General features: G+C 36.9%; 1 protein-coding gene across 8 annotated transcripts in view; it reads right to left on the bottom strand.

The window, feature by feature from the left end:
- The window catches only part of CADPS2 (calcium dependent secretion activator 2), a 335,958-nt gene that overhangs the window by 27,621 nt on the left and 289,489 nt on the right, over window positions 1–18,848 (bottom strand). For 6 of the 8 annotated variants that reach the window (XM_088141678.1, XM_007420350.4, XM_007420351.4 and 3 more), the window contains 3 exons: window positions 17,224–17,307; window positions 17,094–17,126; window positions 1,999–2,106 (listed from right to left, as the gene is read on the bottom strand). In XM_088141678.1, the coding sequence (XP_087997804.1) occupies window positions 1,999–2,106; window positions 17,094–17,126; window positions 17,224–17,307 (225 nt within the window). The remainder of the gene's footprint in view (window positions 1–1,998; window positions 2,107–17,093; window positions 17,127–17,223; window positions 17,308–18,848) is intronic. The other 2 variants (XM_025164784.2, XM_088141679.1) reach the window with 1 other exon arrangement.

The raw sequence follows: 18,848 nt of genomic DNA, 5'->3' as shown, positions 1-18,848 counted from the left end.
AGAATTCAGAATCTGTACTGGAATGAAGTGTGGGAAACTGCAGAAATTGGGTCTCACAATTCTCCTCAAGGAAAATAGAAGCAGTTGATTATGTTAGATTGCACAAAGACCACGAAAAGCAACAGGCTAGCAAATCTGACCACTGCAGAAAAAAGGGACAAATAGCAACTCCCCTTTTGGGCAAAAGAGGGGACGGGTAGCCTATAACAGGTTGGGAAAGAGAAAGAAGACCCAAATGGCTGGAATATAATAGCAATGCTCATGAGATATAGCAATCACTAGAATTCTTTCACTATGGCTTTCTAACGTCGCTTTCATAATTACATATCAGAAATTCCTGGATTCTGTGAGCTTGTCTAATTGGTTTCAGTTCTATCTATTGGGTGAAGCCTGACACTAATGCTTGCAACACCATACTATCTATCTATAGTATCTCTCTCTCTCTCTTTCCTTTTGCACTGCTTTCTCCTCTGAACAACTTGGTTTGGTTTCCTTGTATAATACTTTTGGCTTTTATAAAAGTATTATACAAGGAAACCAAACCAAGTTGTTCAGAGGAGAAAGCAGTGCAAAAGGAAAAAGGGATCTATAGCCACTCAGGTCAAAAATAATCAGAACTAGTACTGATTACTAGTACTAGAGAAAATTTCTTCTCTCTCTTTTTTTTTTTTTTGGAATTCTCATTCAATTTCTGCTACTGTTCCCACCTCACCTCCTCAGAGAACAAAAAAATATCAGAGAAACCACATGGGTGCAAATTTTTTGTTTTTGAAATTTTTGTAATCATGAGGTGGCCAAAGGATATGTGTGGACATCTTGTCTTTCACTGTACAGTCCTTTCTTTAACAGCTTGTAGTCACTCAAACTTTCCTTGTTTCATTTAAATCTGAAAGGAAGATGTCATGGAAGAAGCACTTCCCATGGATTTTTTCAAACCAGAAGTAGGAGGAGTCAAGAAGCTAGAGAATTGGGGAAGAGGGGAACTCAGACCCCGACCACCTAACAATAATCAAATAAACTCAGATACCATCAAAGGATGATGTACAGAAGCAGAAACCTCTTTCACAGGGTTTGGGGAACAGGGGGACTGATTTTGGCAGAGAATCAATTGCAAGCCCTTGGAAGCATGGGGAATGTGGCCATGAATGGGATATGAACTGTTGGTTTATGCTACTGAATTTATCATTATGGAACAGACATAATATCTCGAAAGGAAATCCATCTATCTACATCCAGTGTAGACATATAGAGGAGGTATACCATTTCCTCGTACATGAACACTGCATTTCTCCTATGTGCTTAATGATGCAGATTTACGTTTCTCACAGTATATGCAATAGAAAAATGACAGTCTTTGTCAAGAGGCCAACTCCCTCCCAACTCTCCTAAGCTGAGGAGAAAAAAGCAATGCAAACTGACAGTATTTCAGCTGTGTGAAGTAGCTCAGGTTGTAACCCTTTGCTCCAAAAGGAGATAGTTTTGCAATGTTAGTACCAAAGGAAACACAATGGTATTGTGCAAAGTAAAAAAAAAATAAAAAATCACAGAATTAACAGTGTGGTAGGGATGAAGAGATAATCAAAGATGGAAAGATTTGATCCATGCAGCTGAAGAGATATTTCAGCTACCACAAAGGTAGTATGGTCTTTGTACTTACCTGATAAATGCCCATTAGATGTGGTGAACTGGCTACTTAATGGTAGGATGAAACTATAGCTGAAGCAGAATTGACTTGAACCTCAGCAATGTATTGGGCGAATATAAATCCAAGAGACTCTTACAAATCATAAGCTTTCTAGCACATTAAAAAAAAAGGTAATGAAGGTGTAGTAATATTTTTCAGTAATTTCATTTCCCAGAAAATGTATTTTTGGAATCCAAAATATTTATAATTAAGAGTGGTTGTAAACACTGTGATTCCTAAACTTTAAAACTAACGAATAGAAAGAAGATATTCAACTCTATGAAGTACTATTTCCCACTGAGACAGTTACTTACATCAAATAATTTTTCTATGTACATTTCTTCATTGACTTTATCTCGAAGTATATCTTGGTTTTGACGAACAAACATAATGTAGGTATCGGCAAGATCCACCCCTGGTTTCTGTGTATGTATGAAAAAGAGAGAAAAGACGAGAGAGAGGTATAAGTCACAGAGGTACAACTTGCAACGTTACTTTTATCATATATATATATGTGTGTGTGTGTGTGTGTACATACACATGAACAAATAAAAACATGCACACATATGAACATTATTTGTCTTATCCAAAGTTCATATCAGATTTAAGTGCAATTTAGAGGAGATCAATAATTTTGATTTAATTAATATGGACCCCATTCTTTTAATACGAAGCTGACCCTGTCCTATTTTAAAATTCCAGAAGGTTTTTAAAATATATTCAAGAATGTATGTTTCAAGCAGCACTGATACATATATCCAGATGCATATTTGTGTATATTTTGTGAGTGTGGACACACAGAGGCAATAATGTAAAAAAACCAAAATGAAACTAAAGAAATCAGTACACAATAATGGGAGAAAAATAACATGCTGATTATGAATTAATAGGCTTCTATAAACAGCATGAGGAAACACATGCGTAATACTATGAATAAATATTTAAATCTATTATATTTACTCATCCATACATACACAGTTGTGGTCTGCAGTCTGGATGTATAGTAGTAAAGCATGGATATGAAAACAAAAGATGGATACATTACAAGTCAAGAAAACACATACTATTTTTGACTATATTCCTCCTGTCCTGTCCCACCTCCGGTCAATCTTGGAATCATATCTACTTTGCATCATGCCAAGTCATGACACAGTTTGGAGGAGAACAAATGCTAATAACACTCATAAATGATTACTCTTTGCTGGTTAGTGATTGTAATAAAGATTATCAATCAATCATTACTCCAATAGCCCAGCCTGAAAAATTTATTAAGTTCTGATAAACTTAGAGAAGGAATTATTCATTATAGACATAAATAATTTACCATAATGGAAGCTCAAAATCCTCTTGGAAGACACATATGACTTTCTGTGTTTGGCCCAAGTCCAGAAAAAGTTCCAGAAACTCAGCTGGAAATGCCCAATAAATAATACGATGTGGAAAGTCAAAGTGAGGTCACAGAATACATTTCTGTTGTGCACCGAAGCAGTCCTGAACTGGGCCATACTCGCCATGAGAAATGGAATGTGTAACCCAGTTTCTTTCAATCTTAGCAAATATTTATTTTTATTTTTGCAGTTACTAAGAAAACCTGGGACACTGTGTAAATGATGCACCCTTCTTCCATGCCAGTTAGCTCTGGAAGTATCACGATTGTTGTCTAGCACTTTCTTCTATAACACTGACTTTACCAAGGAACAGAATGGAAGTAATTTGAAATTCAACACACAAAGAATTGGATGCTACTTCATAAGTATCAGTATCAGTAAAAAGTTGGAATGGAACTTGAGAGATTACCAGATCAACCCCACTAGGCAGGGGTTGATTTATCAAGGATGGGGAAGTTTGTGGGGGAAAAAATCTGACAGCTACATCTTTTTTGTTAAGAAGAGAAAGTCAACCAATAACTCTCTCTTCCTATAAAGTCTCAACGGGTAGATGGAAGAGATATCCACTTGATGCCTAGAAATGGCCACTTTCGTTTTCCAACATTTCTCTAAAGAACCCTGGACATAATATGCCATTATTTGTTATATTCACTTTAGTGTAGTTTTAATAATGTACTAATTGTTATTTTAATAGTTGTACACCACCCAGAACTCAACCAAGGAACCAAGTTGTAAACCACCCAGAATTCAACCAAAGAATGAAGTGATGGATAAGCTGCATGCATGCATGCATTCATAAATAAATGTTTACAGAATATCTAAAACTAAAAAGAAAAAAAATTCTTTGATAAATATAATAGTATAAACCATTTGGCAGTTTGGAGATTTCAAAGGAAACAATATTAGAATACATGTCTGAAGACTGGCATATAATATTTGTAGTCAGCTATTTTATTTCCACAATTTTTTCTAAAAAGTTAATTTATTTTCTTGTAAGAATCCTAAAAGACAATCTATCATTCTTTGATACTATCTATACAATATTTGTTTGTGAACTTCAATAGCTTTTTATTTCCTCCAATACCCAAAACATTTTAACTGTAATTTTTTTAACTGATTGATTCTTTGGGGTTCAGATTTATAGAGGGAAATAAATCACAATGGATTTAGAATTTAACATCTTAAGAGGATCTTTATAGTGCAAAATACATGAATCTATACAGAATAATTGTGTTTACATAACAAAAATTACCCAACCATCTTCTCTGGTCAATAGACAATATACAGCATAGAATGACACAATCTGTCATAAAGTGGCCATGTTTTTAGTCTTCCTAATCGCTTCAGAGTAGTTTGGGATGTTGTCAATTTTCTTTCCACCATCTGCCTTCTAATTGCTTCCCCCAAATAATACATACATACATACATACATACATACATACATACTCATAATGCTGTTCTTTCATGATAAGCAATGTTATGTGGTATGCAGAAAAGGAATAAAAAACAGTAAGCCACAGAAATGAACACATACGGTCAAAAAAGCAAAGAAAAAAATTAGCTAATCCTACTCCACACCACCACCATTCACTATACTTTTCCACAGCTTTCTTCCTTGCAATCTATCATTGCTTCTACCATGACCATATAACTACCCTGAGAAGATGCCTCAGACATGGGAGCTCACCCATCATGTAGACCCTAAATTGCACAGAGACCCCTGATCTTTTTAGAGGATGAGAGATGAAGGTGAGAAGGTTTGAAGAGAGACATGGTGCTAATAGGAGTTTTTTAGCTGCTATTTGGGAGAGAAATGAAAGCTGAGATTTGTCAGAGAGTGTGAAAGTGCTGTTTATCAGAGGTGGAGCTTGACAGTACATCTATGTGATGGAAGACAGATTCAAAGTCTTCCAGAAAGAGGCATGTGGCTGATCAGCAGTCTGGTAGCTGAAGGTCCTAAAGAGAAGAGCATAGCCAAGAACAACAGAAGAGAGCAACTGTCAAGTCCCTGTCTCTATAAAGTTAGCTAAGTAGGAAACCTGACACACAAGGGAGGAGTCACAAAGAAACAGTCACAAAGCCTGTTTCGTTAACTAAAAGTTAAGAGAACTTTCCTGTGTAAGGTGGGAGGTAGTAACTGTTAACAAAATAAGCACCTTTTTAACAAAGTGAGAAAATGAAAGAACTTGCAGAGGAGCAGTGAAAAAATACCCCAATATTTAAGAAAAGTAGAATCCTTAAAGTACCAGACCAGCAACTTTGGAAAAGAGTTTTATTTATAACATAAACTCACAGTAAATAATCTCATGCAATTCTTGAACAATCCTGGTTTAGTTTGTAAATGGTCAGCTATAAAAGTGGTTGCCCCATCAGCAGTTACCTATAATTTGTCTAGTTTGTTCCCATCATGAAAACTTTTCAACCATGACCACTGCTTCATATATTACCTTTGTTTTTTAAAGTTCATACTTATCTCTTTTTGAGGAGCTCATCAATTCTACCCAACAATTTTTACAATCTTCCTCTTCCTCTTGACTCATTTGCTCCTTTGCAATTCCATCCTCATTCATTTTCTCTATATGGCCAAACCCCCTTAATGTACTTCTTTCATACTGATCACTCACTTTTGTATTCTTTTCACATTCATGCAACTCTCATCTGTTCTTGATCCTATCTCTTCTTACTACATATACTTTTTAAGTACTCCATTTCCACTGCATTCAACTTACTTTTGCTTTTCTTGATATACCCAATTCTTATTTCCATCTAACAGTGGGCAGAAGCAAGATCCTATACACAGCTCTTTTGCTTCTTTCAACTTTTATTCCATGCAACAGACCACATTCTACTTGCTAGATTTCTATCAGCATTTGGCCTTCTTAACAATTCTCCATCCATCTTACCACTTTAGTAAACATTTTACTAAGAAACACAAATTCACATACTTGTTCTAGTTTTTTGCCACTGATGTTTTAAGTGGAATCATTCACTCTTATTTTCTTGTCAAACACAACTACTTTGGCCTCTGATACTTAATCTTCAGACTGATGTTCCTTGTTGCAACATACAATCTGTCTAATTAGGAGTTCTTGGTGCTCTTTGAGCTTGACTGTTTGTTTGCAAATGTTTCATTACCCAACTAGATAACATGCAAGCAAACAACCAAGCTCAGAGAGCACCAAGAACTCCAACAGTTCAACCCTGAACAACAGATATTCTCTTCTATTGGAATCTGTCTAATGTTTACAGTATTGCAAATCATTTGAAGTCTCAATGTCATTGTCTGCACACAAAAGCGTATCTACAGTCATGTCCCAGCCAACACACTTCTATCATCATCATAAGTGTTCCTTATTTATTTTTACTTAAGTAACATTAAACAACCAAGGGGACATCATACATTCTTACTCTGACAGAGTCCAACAAGGTGCTTCAGAGTGGGTGTGGGCATGCTGTCAGTGGTTCTTTCACTCAAATGTGTATTTTCTTGAGACTGAGCAGCTAGCACATGAGCTCAGAAAAACATACAATTTCCTTAAGGAGGCACTACATTAGTATTATACCTACTCCAAAACCCAATTTTTCTTCTTTGGATCCATTTCTAATATATTAACATTTCAATTTCAGTATCATTCCATACAAATCTTCAAATTATTCCTTCCAGTATTCCCTCACTTCAGCTTCATCCCCAGTCGTTTTTAATTCTATCCGTTCTGCTAGAGGTTCCTTGTTTAGCACTTTTCATCCACTTCCAAACCATTCTTGGAACAATCATTTTCTTACATGCATTTTTTTATTCATCCACAGGCACTTTCACTTTATCATTCCGCTAAGGATCCTTATTTTCCATTAGTATAACTCCAGATTTTACAGCGGAACTCTGTAACAAATTCTTTTCACGCTCTCATATCTATATCTTCAAGCAGCTTCCATACCCTCTTTCCTTTCCATTCATTCTGTTGTGAGATTATTTCTCTTCTACAGAAAGCAAAGTTAGAATGAGGAATAAAAATTAAATTGAATATTGCTCCTCTTTCACTCCCTTCTTGCTAGATTGTCATGGCACAGGACTGAATTCATTGGAACATGCGTGGAGCATTCTGACTTAGCAAAATGATTTCTTTCCTTGTGGGATCAGGAGCATTAGCTATTCTGTGAAGCACACACCCTAAGTAAATTTCAGCACCGGAAGTGTGCGTTACATCTTAATTGTATGGGGAAGGACAATGCCACTTTTGCACTCTGTGCAGAACCCAGATGGTTAAGATGTAATGTTTCAATACTGCATTTGTTAAATTCACCGCTTTCTAACAGAATTAAAACTGGCAAACCACATATACTAGAATCATTTGTGAATTAATGTTATGTTGAAGAATAATTTTCACAACAAATCACAACTTACTATCTTCATGCAAATCTGTTTTCAAGTTTTTAAAAAATCCTGAAAATAGTCAATTCTTGAGGGAAAAATTCCCATTAGCAGTTTTTCCTCCTTTTTCCTGGAGATGTTTACCTAATTTGTGACATATGGGAATTTCACACCTAGTGAATATATTTTCATGTAGCTTGTGGCATGAGACTCTAATTATTAGAAGAATATACACAAGTAAGATAGCTGCAACAGCTGGTGACATTTACCAATTAGAATTACAGTTCTTTAAAACACTTTATACTTTTTCTTCCCTGCCCTGTACACAGGGTAATTATCTCTGATAAATTTGCTGAAAAACCTAATTTTCCTTTTAAATAGTTTTAGTTGCTATATATACATGACTGAATATACACAACTGATTCTTCAAAGAATTTACAATGGCAAAACTCCCTAGTTAAAGCTAATGAAACTAGATTAATTATCTAATTAAGATGTAAAAACATTTAATGAACAATTACTTAATAAAATCTTTAAGTAAAAATATATCCTGTTATATCAAAATAGTTGAGACATGCAGTGTAAATCCTAATAAGCTGTTTTTTAGCCAGTCTAAGAAACAATACTTCTGTTTTGACTGTCAATTTAGTTGGTGGTTGCAGAGGACATCAGCTTGGTGGCCTCTGATATGTGGAGTGCTGCAGTGTTTGATCCTCTCCTACCTACTTTTCAACATCTGAAGTCCTTGGGAGAGGACTGATGATACCCAATTATAGATTACCACAGAAGGCTGCACTGGCAATGCAGTTGCAGTCTGGTCCCAGTATCTGGAGGCTGTCAAGGTCTGGGTGGGAACAAAGAGGCTAAAGTTGAACCCAAGCAAGACCCAAGTACATATGGGTTCTCTGTTGATTCTGGTGTTGGGTTCTCTGAGCTTGGTTGTTTTCCTGCAGATTTTTCCCCCCAGTCTAGGTAACATCATCAGTGTAAGGGAGAGTGAACTTTGTTGGTTATGTACACATAGTAGCTTGCCCTGCTTGTTTTGGTTGGAGTATGGTTTCTTTCTTGATAGTTCCTTGATTAGGGCATTATTTCTTTTCTGATTATACACCTGGTGCTACTTCTTGCTTATGGCTGTTGGAGAGGATGTGTCTCTGGACTGCTTGTTCCTTTCCTTGACTTCCGGTTACTGTATATCTTTTAAATGGTATGTAGATGGTTTTTTTCTCTATGTGTCTATTGATGGCTGATTTGTCAGAATGCTAAGCTTCCAGGAATTCCCTAGAGTTTTTGGATTTGAAATTTTAACAGTTTCTCAGCTGAAATTGTGGTTGAATTTGTCTATACGTTGTGAGATTAAGGAATTTTCATCATGTTTTCTGATTCCCGGTTGATTACGGATGTGTTCTGCCAATCTTCCACCATGGCTGTTGCATTGTTACACTGTAAATTGTAGATGACATCCAACATACAGGCTCCAGTTTAAGTTAAATATTTGTTATAAATATTTTAATTATTTTTGTATTATTGTACTATGGATATGTACAAGGTTCTTTGAAAATGCTGAGAATCAAACAACTGTGGTGCTTTAAACATCTGACTGATAATAAATAAATAAATTTGGGGGGGGGAGAAATGATAGATATTTTTAAACTACTGAGCAAAATATGGGCAAAAAAACTACATATATACAGATTCAACAGATATTCTCATTGGGCTTTGCCCCAGTGTCTTGTCACTGAACTGAGTCTCCGGCTATCACTGAATGCCAGGTCAGCCTGTAATAAGGCCTTCCTCATTCAGGATTCAACCCTGGATAAGAAGGCTGATCTGGCATGTATCACCAAGATCTGGAATGGCATGTGTGGAATTCCTCTCTTGGAAATATGGCCACCTGGATTTCAAGTGTGGCACCAGCTGTGACCCCAAGGCAAAGGTAGTGAAGTAGCTATACAGGTAGTCCTCACTTAACAACCATTTGTTCAGCAACCAAAGTTACGATGGAACTGAATGAATGGTACTTACACCCAAAGTTACAGCCATTGCAGCACTCCCATGGTCATATGATCAAAATTTGGGTGCTTGGCAGCCTGCCCGCATTTAAGACCGCAGGGTGTGCTTCAACTTCCTCCACCCACCTATCTCCCCCCATCTCTACCTATTTGGCCACTCTGCCACCCCTGCTGCCCTGCACTCTGCCCTGCTCTCTATCACCCCTGCTGCCCCCAGCTGACCTTCACCAACTTCTTTCTCCTGCTACTGACGAGGTACACCTGGCCTGGCCCTTCACGAGGCAGCTGCTGACCACATGAGGCCTTCTTCCTGAAGCTGTGTGCAGCCTTCCTGAGGCCTTGTGGGGTCTTGCTCACTTGGCATGCTCACATGACCTCAGTGACCTCACCGCTATGTGAGTTGCACTGGCTACCAGTAGGTTTCTGGATATCGTTCAAGGTTGGTTGTCATCTATAAAGCCTTACATTGTACAGTGTTGAATTATTGCAGGACTTTTGGTCTCCTATTACTTTAGCCTATCCCATAAGATCTGAATAGGTGGGTGTGCTCCAGGTTTCCTCTTTTAATGAATGTCATCTGATGGAACCCAGAAGGAGACATACCTTCTCTATCTCCGTGCCTTCATTGAGACCTGGATGGCCTTTTGAAAGGCCTGATTCTTTTCTTGGGCACTGGGCCAGAAGGTTAGATGAGCCTGTCTTTAGGGAATGCTTAGGCAGATATAGGAGTGGCTTTGGGCACAATTTGTTCTTAGGATTTTTCTGTTTGATATCCTGTTTGCTGTTTCAATCTGATGTTAGCCACACAGAGTCACACTTATGAGTTGGAAAGCCATATAAATGGAATGTATAAATGTACAAATGTATAAAAGGGATGGATTAAATAAAAAAATAAATGGGTCCAGTATGGAAATTGGGTTTAAACAAAGTTTAGTATTACAAAAACAAGCCTGCTCCAGCTTAGACCTGTGCACTCTACTGTTGCATCTGCAAAGAGATTGGAAACATCATGAAAGGCAATATATTTCAAATAATACTTCCTGAAAAATTTGCAGGCTTCTGTTGTCCTGCCTCTGTATGTCCTCTATACAATTAGCTGACAAGGGTAGATACAGGATGCTGGAATTAGACATGGGTCTTTTCTTATGTTTTTATGTTTCCAGTTTAATATGTTATTTCTGAAAAGGACAATTGTGGTAATATAAACTATAATTAACAACAAGCCAGGACCAGAAACTATTGTTTCATTCTGGCTTGCATAAACAAATCATCCTTTTGTCAAAACATCCAGTTCATCCTTTTCTATATGAAACAGTAAATCAGTGCTCATTTGGGAATGGACGTTTCTAGCTGAAAATGTATATCACTTCTATAACTCTAGTCCCTTATTTTGAATTTTGCTATTTTCATTCTCATAAACATCTTGTTAGATACAATAAATAATTTTCTCTTGCAAGTTTCTAAAGGTGTGGAATGCAGATTTGGAATCCTACGGGAAATAGCTTGGAGTAGGGAAGGAGGCTTGTAGTGGAAAGCAAACGGTGGGAAGAGGATTAAGCCCACTTCCTGCTGCTTCTCTGTTTCTAAAGCTGCTTTTTCAAAGTGTCATTCCACACACTTGCAACTCCCTGGCAATTCAGGTCTTAAGACCAACAGATAAATGTGGCTGTTATACATGATCCACATTTGGCATATTCCCCATGTACAATATGGACTGAAGCCTTACTGTATTATAAGAACAGAAAACCTTTAAAAGAATCTACTATATAATTAGGACATTTCAGTTCTTCTTCAGTTCAGTTCTTTTGTCATCAGTGATGATGACAAAAGTTTATTAACTCTACTGAGCAGAGCAGGAGATTGGTCCTGATGATTTAAATGGTGCCTTCAACTCTGATTCTGAGCGTGGGTCACACTGATTGTTATGTTAGCAAGACATTGTGACTAGTGACACTGGAAGCAAACGGATATAAAAGCTGTGGAGTCCTTGGTGTTCTCTGAGCTTGAGAACCCTGAGGACTCCACAGTTCAACCCTGAGCCACACATATTCACCTCTGTTGGATATAAAAGCATCTGCGGCACCAAGATCAGCCATCACCCCAAAACATCGCGTAGAAGCTCAGGGCAAAGATTGTGCTAGCTTTAACTGGACTGGGTGTATGGACACCAGAGGAGCATATTACTTTCCTGACATTTATATTCTACCCATTTATGCCACTTCATGATAAACTGTGTAACTCTCAATGCAGCAATAAGACAGCCTGTATATTGTTAGCCATACTGACTAGACATTTTGTGAGTTGTGTGAGCCCAGCAGATTTGATTGCCACCTGATGCTAAATAATTTAACTTAATTTGTCACAGATACTCAACAGTGTTAGTCTGTAATACTGTACTGTTATAGTATTAGTCCAAGGGCATTTTTATACACAAGAAGTATCAACATTTGCATGATATTTTTTAAAGATTAGGTGCCAGCGCTATGCACAATGGTAAGTACCATTTTGCTAGGTGAACATCTGATAAGTTGCCAAATTTCAAGAGGAAAAGGCAGGCTAGACCATTTTATTTACTTGTTTTTGGTGGAATTTCAATTTGATTAGGCAAGAGTAATTGTTTTCAGGGTAATCATACCTACCCGCCAAACCTGCACACAGCTAAATGGAAAAACTGTGAAGGCAAAAGCATGAAATAGAATACAAGGAAATGATGTATTGTAACAGGGATACTGTTTGATTGGTAACACACGTAAGGAAATACACTAGCAAGAGAAAAAAGAGAAGAGTTTAAAACAAGGAAATTAACCACAGTAGATCCTTTTCTTGAGGTTAATCACTTGTTAACCTGGCGAGATGAACAGTATTTACAAAGAGGGAGACAGAAAATTCCTGGTTAATTATATGCTGCTTCTGGGGCTCTTACTTCCTGTGGCTTCACCTAATCCTGCAGGTGTGGATCATCCCTTCCCATTCACTGCTGAGAGGGGGGGGGGGGGTCCTTTCTATACAGCTTTCCTTCACCCTGCCCTGCAAGCAACAGATTTAAATACAGAGGACATACTGAACCTTTTTACTGAATGTTAACAATATATGAAAAGAGGATGTTGCTTTTTTAATGAAGAAGACTCCCAGTGTTTAAATATACAATTAAAAGATGTAACACATAGAAACAGCTAATTCATACTTCATTAAACTGGGATATAAAATGCATTTTTCCTCAGGATTATTCAGCAAAGTCAGTAGCACACAAAATCTAAGCCATTTTGTAGTCATTTAAATAGATTCAAGCTGTTACAAGCACGTGGGTATAGAATGTGCCCCCAAATGTGTCAAAATCTTAGCCAGTTGTAATAATGATAAAATTAATAGCTGGAACACTAGACCTTGCTTTGTACTGGCTGGAGAATTTAATGAAGTTCTATAATTTAACACTGCCTGTTTTAAGTTTTGGTTTCAGTACTATTGGTAGGCAAATATCAACATCATCTCTGATCCTGGGAGACTAAGAGAGAGGTTCTTCCATACTGCCTTTTTTTACAGGGATATTTCTCCCACTTTATTACACCCATTTTATTGAACATGTCAGGCAGAATGTTTGAATTTTATGTACCTGACCTTCTGTCAGATCAACATTCAGGCATTTCTAGTAAAGTGGTCAAATTCTGTACCAGTGTCTGAATAACAATTGACTAAAACATCAATTAATCAAGTAGCTAAGTTGTTTTTGCTAATGCTTAGTAAATCAATTTAACTATTATCTCGATGGTATAGACAAATGTCAATTTCTCTACAAAACGTGTACTGTTCTGATCATCCAGATCGCCAGAAAAAGTTCAACAGAAGACACATACTTGAGCTGGTCTGAATGATTAACTGATTAACTGGCCTTTGCGCGGTATGATATTTTAAACATTAACGATTTGCCACACTGTCACTGAAGATATTGTAACACATGCAAATACTACTTCTGCAACTTAAGAAGAAAAAGGTACACTTCAAAAGGATTTAGGAAGCATAACTACATTTCTGCAAGGCAGAACTTAATGTTATTATAGTTTGGATTTTTCTTTTTTCTTTTAAACAGGGTATATGAAATGCAGAATACAAGTTTTACTTCCTAATTTTTGTTCTCTCTAGCCCATTTTTCTTCCTCTTAAAACTTTCAGGACATCTTTAGTTCTTTGTTTAACACACCCACCCACCTACACACACTGTAACTTCCATTCTCTAAGGAGACAGTTATGTAGAAATAGATGGCTCCTTAAAATTTCCTCTTTCTCTCCAAATCCAAGGATATTTCTTGTTTATAAAGAAATAACAACAATGCCTTGCATCTGTTCCAGGTTGGAAAACCTTTTTCTATTAGGGCTATACTATGTCTTTGTTAAGGAAAGAAAAGGAAAGGAAACAAAAGCTATGTAAAACTTATCACAAGCTCAGTGCATTTATTTTGTGGGCTGAGTTAATATTTTAGAACATTCAGTAGTGCTTCTATCCCACAAAATGTGGTATTCAAGAAAAATCCTTAGATTATTGGCTTCCTTGAAGAGGATGTCCCAGTTCTTCTATATCAGCTTACACAAGCATGTGAGGAACAATTGATATGGTATTTTTCTTGGGACTGGAGAAAAGGCAGAAGGATAAAGGTCAAGGAAACAGACTGTTGAGCAAACATTTCTAAATATCTTATCCAGATCCTCAGGTGGCAATAACTGAAACTGTTCTCTCAAACAATTTAACAGTATACATATAAACCTGTCACAGCAGACTTTTGAAAGTTCTAAGACCCATCTGAGGGTGGAAAAGAAAGAAAGCTTCTCTGCCATGATTGCCAAAAATTAGGCAAAAATAATGTGTTCCAAATTTATCATTGTTGATATGAAATTTATACTATTTGTACTCTAATAATCAGCCTACTTATTTCACTTCCACATTACTTAATAAGCCAGAGTCAGTGCAGCTCTGCAGGACAGGTGAATGGAAATGACTATTTCACAGTAAGATCAAGACACTGACAGAAGCATCAGCCATTCATATGCATTTATGTTTTACTGTCTAGCCATCTACAGAATAATCCAGGAAAACTTTAAGTTTCTGGGGGTATATAAACTTAATGACTCCTACACTCCTACAGAGGGGAGAAACTATTGCTAGTCCTTCATGAGAAAACTGACAGGAGTGCTATTGGGACAGAAATGGACATATATGTTGGTCTCAACTTTCTTGAAAACCAGATAAAATACAGTCAATAAATAAACACCTACAGATTATCTCCAAGATAAACCTAAATGTGGAGAAGTGTATTAATTTTCTGTTCCAAATTAGTATTGTAAATTGTTTTCTTAAACATAGAGTTAAAAACATGCGCTTGTTACAGTGACACTCAACGAGCGAGTAATGTATTGTGTATCCTTTCCCACTGATGCTTTTCAAATCCTGATTACTCCAACTTCTTGTTCAAAAAGAATTGTTGGATTCCAACTACATATAGTATATTTGCACTGACCCAAGATACAAGATTGGGTTTATAAATGTGAAGAAGTGATGTATGAACTGTTTACAGTCTGACAACTGAACTACAAGACACAAAGTACCATTTTTCTGTAGCATCATTTCTTTCCAAACAATCCAATTTGAATTGTGAAGTACCGTATACACAGTTTTCTCCAAATTCTCTCCATTTGGAGAAGTGCAGCAATGGATTTGATCCATTGCTGCATTTCTCAGGAATACATTTATTTTCTCTTCTTTCCTCATGCAACTGTTATTTGCTGCTTTTCATTTCCCAATACTGAGCAAAGGAGAATTTGACACAGCAGTACTTAAGGACTGCTCTTTTCTGGATCATGTATAAGGCTGTGGAGTGGAATGCCCCTGAAATTTTGAAGCATCGTGGATTCATTGTTAAACCCTAAGTAAGGGTGTAGCAATTATACACCCTAAGTAAGGGTGTAGCAATTATACCATAGCTAGGGCAGCGTGATGTAGAAAGCTCTGCCTTGTTTCTGTTCCCTTTCCTGGGAAACTGACCTGGATCTTGGTCTCTGCTCCCTGCCCAACCTTTGATATAGCTGCTTTGAGAAAGCCAATGTTGTGTAGTGCTTACGGTGCTGGACTATGAACGAGGAGATCCAGGTTCTAGTCTTCCCTTAGGCATGGGCCAGTCACTCCCTCCCAGTCCCTTGGGCCAGTCACTCCCTCCCAGCCCTAACTGGTGCCAGGCTTTGCAATAAGGCAGCTGAAAACAAAACCTTGTCACATCGTGCATGGATAGCTTTGCTCTATGAACTAAAGTGAGTGCAGTATAAAACATGTGGATCCTGCAACCAAGCAGGACAAATGCTAAGAGCAACACAACTGCTTTGAGTTGTTCTTATTCTCCAGTACAATCCTGAGTCTTGACTTCTACCTGTTTGTCTGGAACTACTCTGACCTTTGACTTCAGCCTGACATTTTGTTCCACATGTCTCTGGCCCATTTGAAGAGGGAGCCAATTGCCATGAGAACTTGATATCCTAGAGGGACAGATTCCACTGTCTCAAAATAACAATGAGACCAACATAATTTTATACTGAAAAAATAACAGGATTGATCTGCATGGCTGGACATTTATATTTCTCTTTATGCTTTTTTATTTTAGGGTGGGGTTTGCATTGGTTTGGTTTGAAAAAACAGTATACCATCATTGATAAACCATGTTTTCCAAATGGCATCTCATAGTATCTACTGTATATAGAACTTCTACTATATGTATTACGACCTGAAATAGAACAGGAGTAAGAAAAGAAAAGCTGGGTCGGGAAAACAGGAAACACAGGTTTGCAAATGACAATTCACCCTAGAGATAGGAAAAAGCTTTACTATTTTATAAATTTTATAAATAGGTTTTAAAATACAAAAAAATGACTTTTTCCTTATTTAAAGTCTTTCTTGTTTATGAATTTGACTACATAACACTGTGTTTAATAACAGTAATTCCCAGAATTGTACAAAGGAGGTTTAGGCATGGGAAAAAGGCAAGTAAATTAAAAAAAAACACCTGGTTTAGCTTCAATTTTTTTTAATATTGTGCCATTCATAGTTTTTTCCTGATATTATTAGAGACAACATTAGGAAAAAAAAAGAGTATGACTACAAATGGAAAAGAAATATCTATTTGGAACAGGACATTTACATCTTGGTATTTTTAGTGCTTGAAAGTTATGAGCTCCACACCTGAATAACCTTATATGCTCATCTCATGCAACAGGGATACCTGAAATTTATAAGACAGATATTCATGGACACAGAATATAATTGCAAACTGTTCACTTTCATGAAAACTCCAGTGAGCTAAGCCTAGGAACAATTAAACCCAAATGACAAAATCTCCCCCATGACACAGTTTCTAGGTTACAATCCTCACTCCTGCACAGCTGAAAAAGTACACTGAGAGTAATCTTTCAAAGCTTTGCTCTGAGACTTTGTAGTAGCTTAAGGGAAATGAAATGCCCACTAGGGGCAAGAAGTATCTGCTTAAATGCATGGTATGTAACTATAATGAACCTTTAAAAGAAAGTGCAATGATAATACATGAGAAAGTACACACAGTAGAAAGCAACTAATTTATCACATTCATACTTATAAAGAAAAATACTTACAGGAACATCAACATACTTTGCAGCCGCTTTTACCTTTAGAAAATGTAAAGGTAGAAAACAAATACTGTCACTTGTATTATTGGCTCAGAGTGGATTTTTCAAATTAATATTTAATAGTTGATATACTTACAGTGAATGAAAGTATTGATGAGAAGAAAGTGCCTTCATCATACCTTGATAATTTAGATAGTACACCTTCCAATACTGCAACAAACTATATTAAGAAGCACAGTATAAGTATTCATAATGCATAAAAGGGTTTGAAATTACTTTTAACAGCTGCAGAAGCAGGGTGGGGGGGGAGACCTTTCCTTTATGGCTCATATGCTACACCAGATACCACCTACTGCCAAATCCTTAGTTAGATGTGTGGAGTCCTTGGTGCTCCCTGAGCTTGGTTGTTTGCTTGCAGACATTTCATTACCCAACTAGGTAACCTCATCAGTGCGAGTGAGTGTGGAGTTTTCTCCCTGTTTATATACAATAGCTTGCCCTGCCAGTTTTGGTGATGAAAACTCCTTAATCTCACAACACATGGACAGACTCGACCAAAGTTTCAAATGGGAAACTGTTAGCATCTTAGAACAAGGCAAATCCAAAAATGTTAGGGAATTTCTGGAAGCTTGGCATTCAGACAAATCAGCCATCAATAAATGCACACAGATAAACCATATTTACACATCACTCAAAAGAGATGATTAAAAAAAAGCCAAGAAGGAAACAAAAAGACCAGAACACATCCTCTCCAGCAGCCAACACCCAGATAAGCAGGGATTAACACCAGATAAACAATCAAGCAAAACACAATACCCTAATCAAGGAACTACCAAGAAAACCACATCCCCACCAAAACGGGTAGGGCAAGCTACTGCATATAAACAGGGAGAAAACTCCACACTCACTTGCACTGATGATGTTACTTAGTTGGGTAATGAAACGTCTGCAAGCAAACAGCCAAACTCAGAGAGAACCAAGGACTCCACACTTCAACCCTGAGGTACATATTCTCTTCTATTGGAACCTTAGTTAGATCTAATAAAATCAAAAGGGTATTAATGTATTTGATCCATCCAGAAATTATTTTATACACACAGAGACAATCATATTGTTCAGAATTACAAAACCAAAGTGTTGGTTACAGACTTGCTTAGACTCAGAATAAATCTACTGAAATCCATGGGGCTTCAGTTATGTACTTAGTTAACTAAAATCCTACTTATTTCAGCGATATTATTTTAAGCACCAGTAAATCTAGACCTAACACAATGTGTTGCAATTTAAACATGTAAAGAATTTCTTAACTTCTTAGCTAGGTCAGTTTGATGGGTTTAAAAAGCAAGACAGCACAAAAGAAATGGCTTTTTGATGACTCTGCCAAAACAGAGTCTGTTGGGAGTTGGGCAGCTATAGCAAATTTGACTTAATAACAACTATGGAACTTTCTGCTTTGGTTGGCCCCTTTCATCGATTGGTGGATATCTAATTATAGCTGCCCAGAATCACAGAGAGTTGGGTGGCCTTAAAAATCTTGCAATAAATAAAATTTAAAAGGCATTTTTTCCACAACCATTTATCTCGCTACTGTAGATGCTTTAATATTACTCATTCATGTTTTTTAAAAAAATATGTAACTCTTCTAATATAACTCTTTTTGTTATTGTATAATGTTATATTGCATTGGTTTCAATAGTTGCCAGCTACTTTGAATGGTTCATAAAACATTAAAAGAGTGAATATACTTTTATATAAATAAAA

The sequence above is a fragment of the Python bivittatus genome, unplaced genomic scaffold (assembly GCF_059951505.1).
Source record: "Python bivittatus isolate LINGU-HERP-01145 unplaced genomic scaffold, Pbiv_v1 ctg000330_np1212, whole genome shotgun sequence".
NCBI classification, from domain to species: domain Eukaryota; kingdom Metazoa; phylum Chordata; class Lepidosauria; order Squamata; family Pythonidae; genus Python; species Python bivittatus.
The sequence above is the reverse complement of the archived record's forward strand: the minus strand, read 5'-3'. Positions and strand labels throughout refer to the sequence as shown.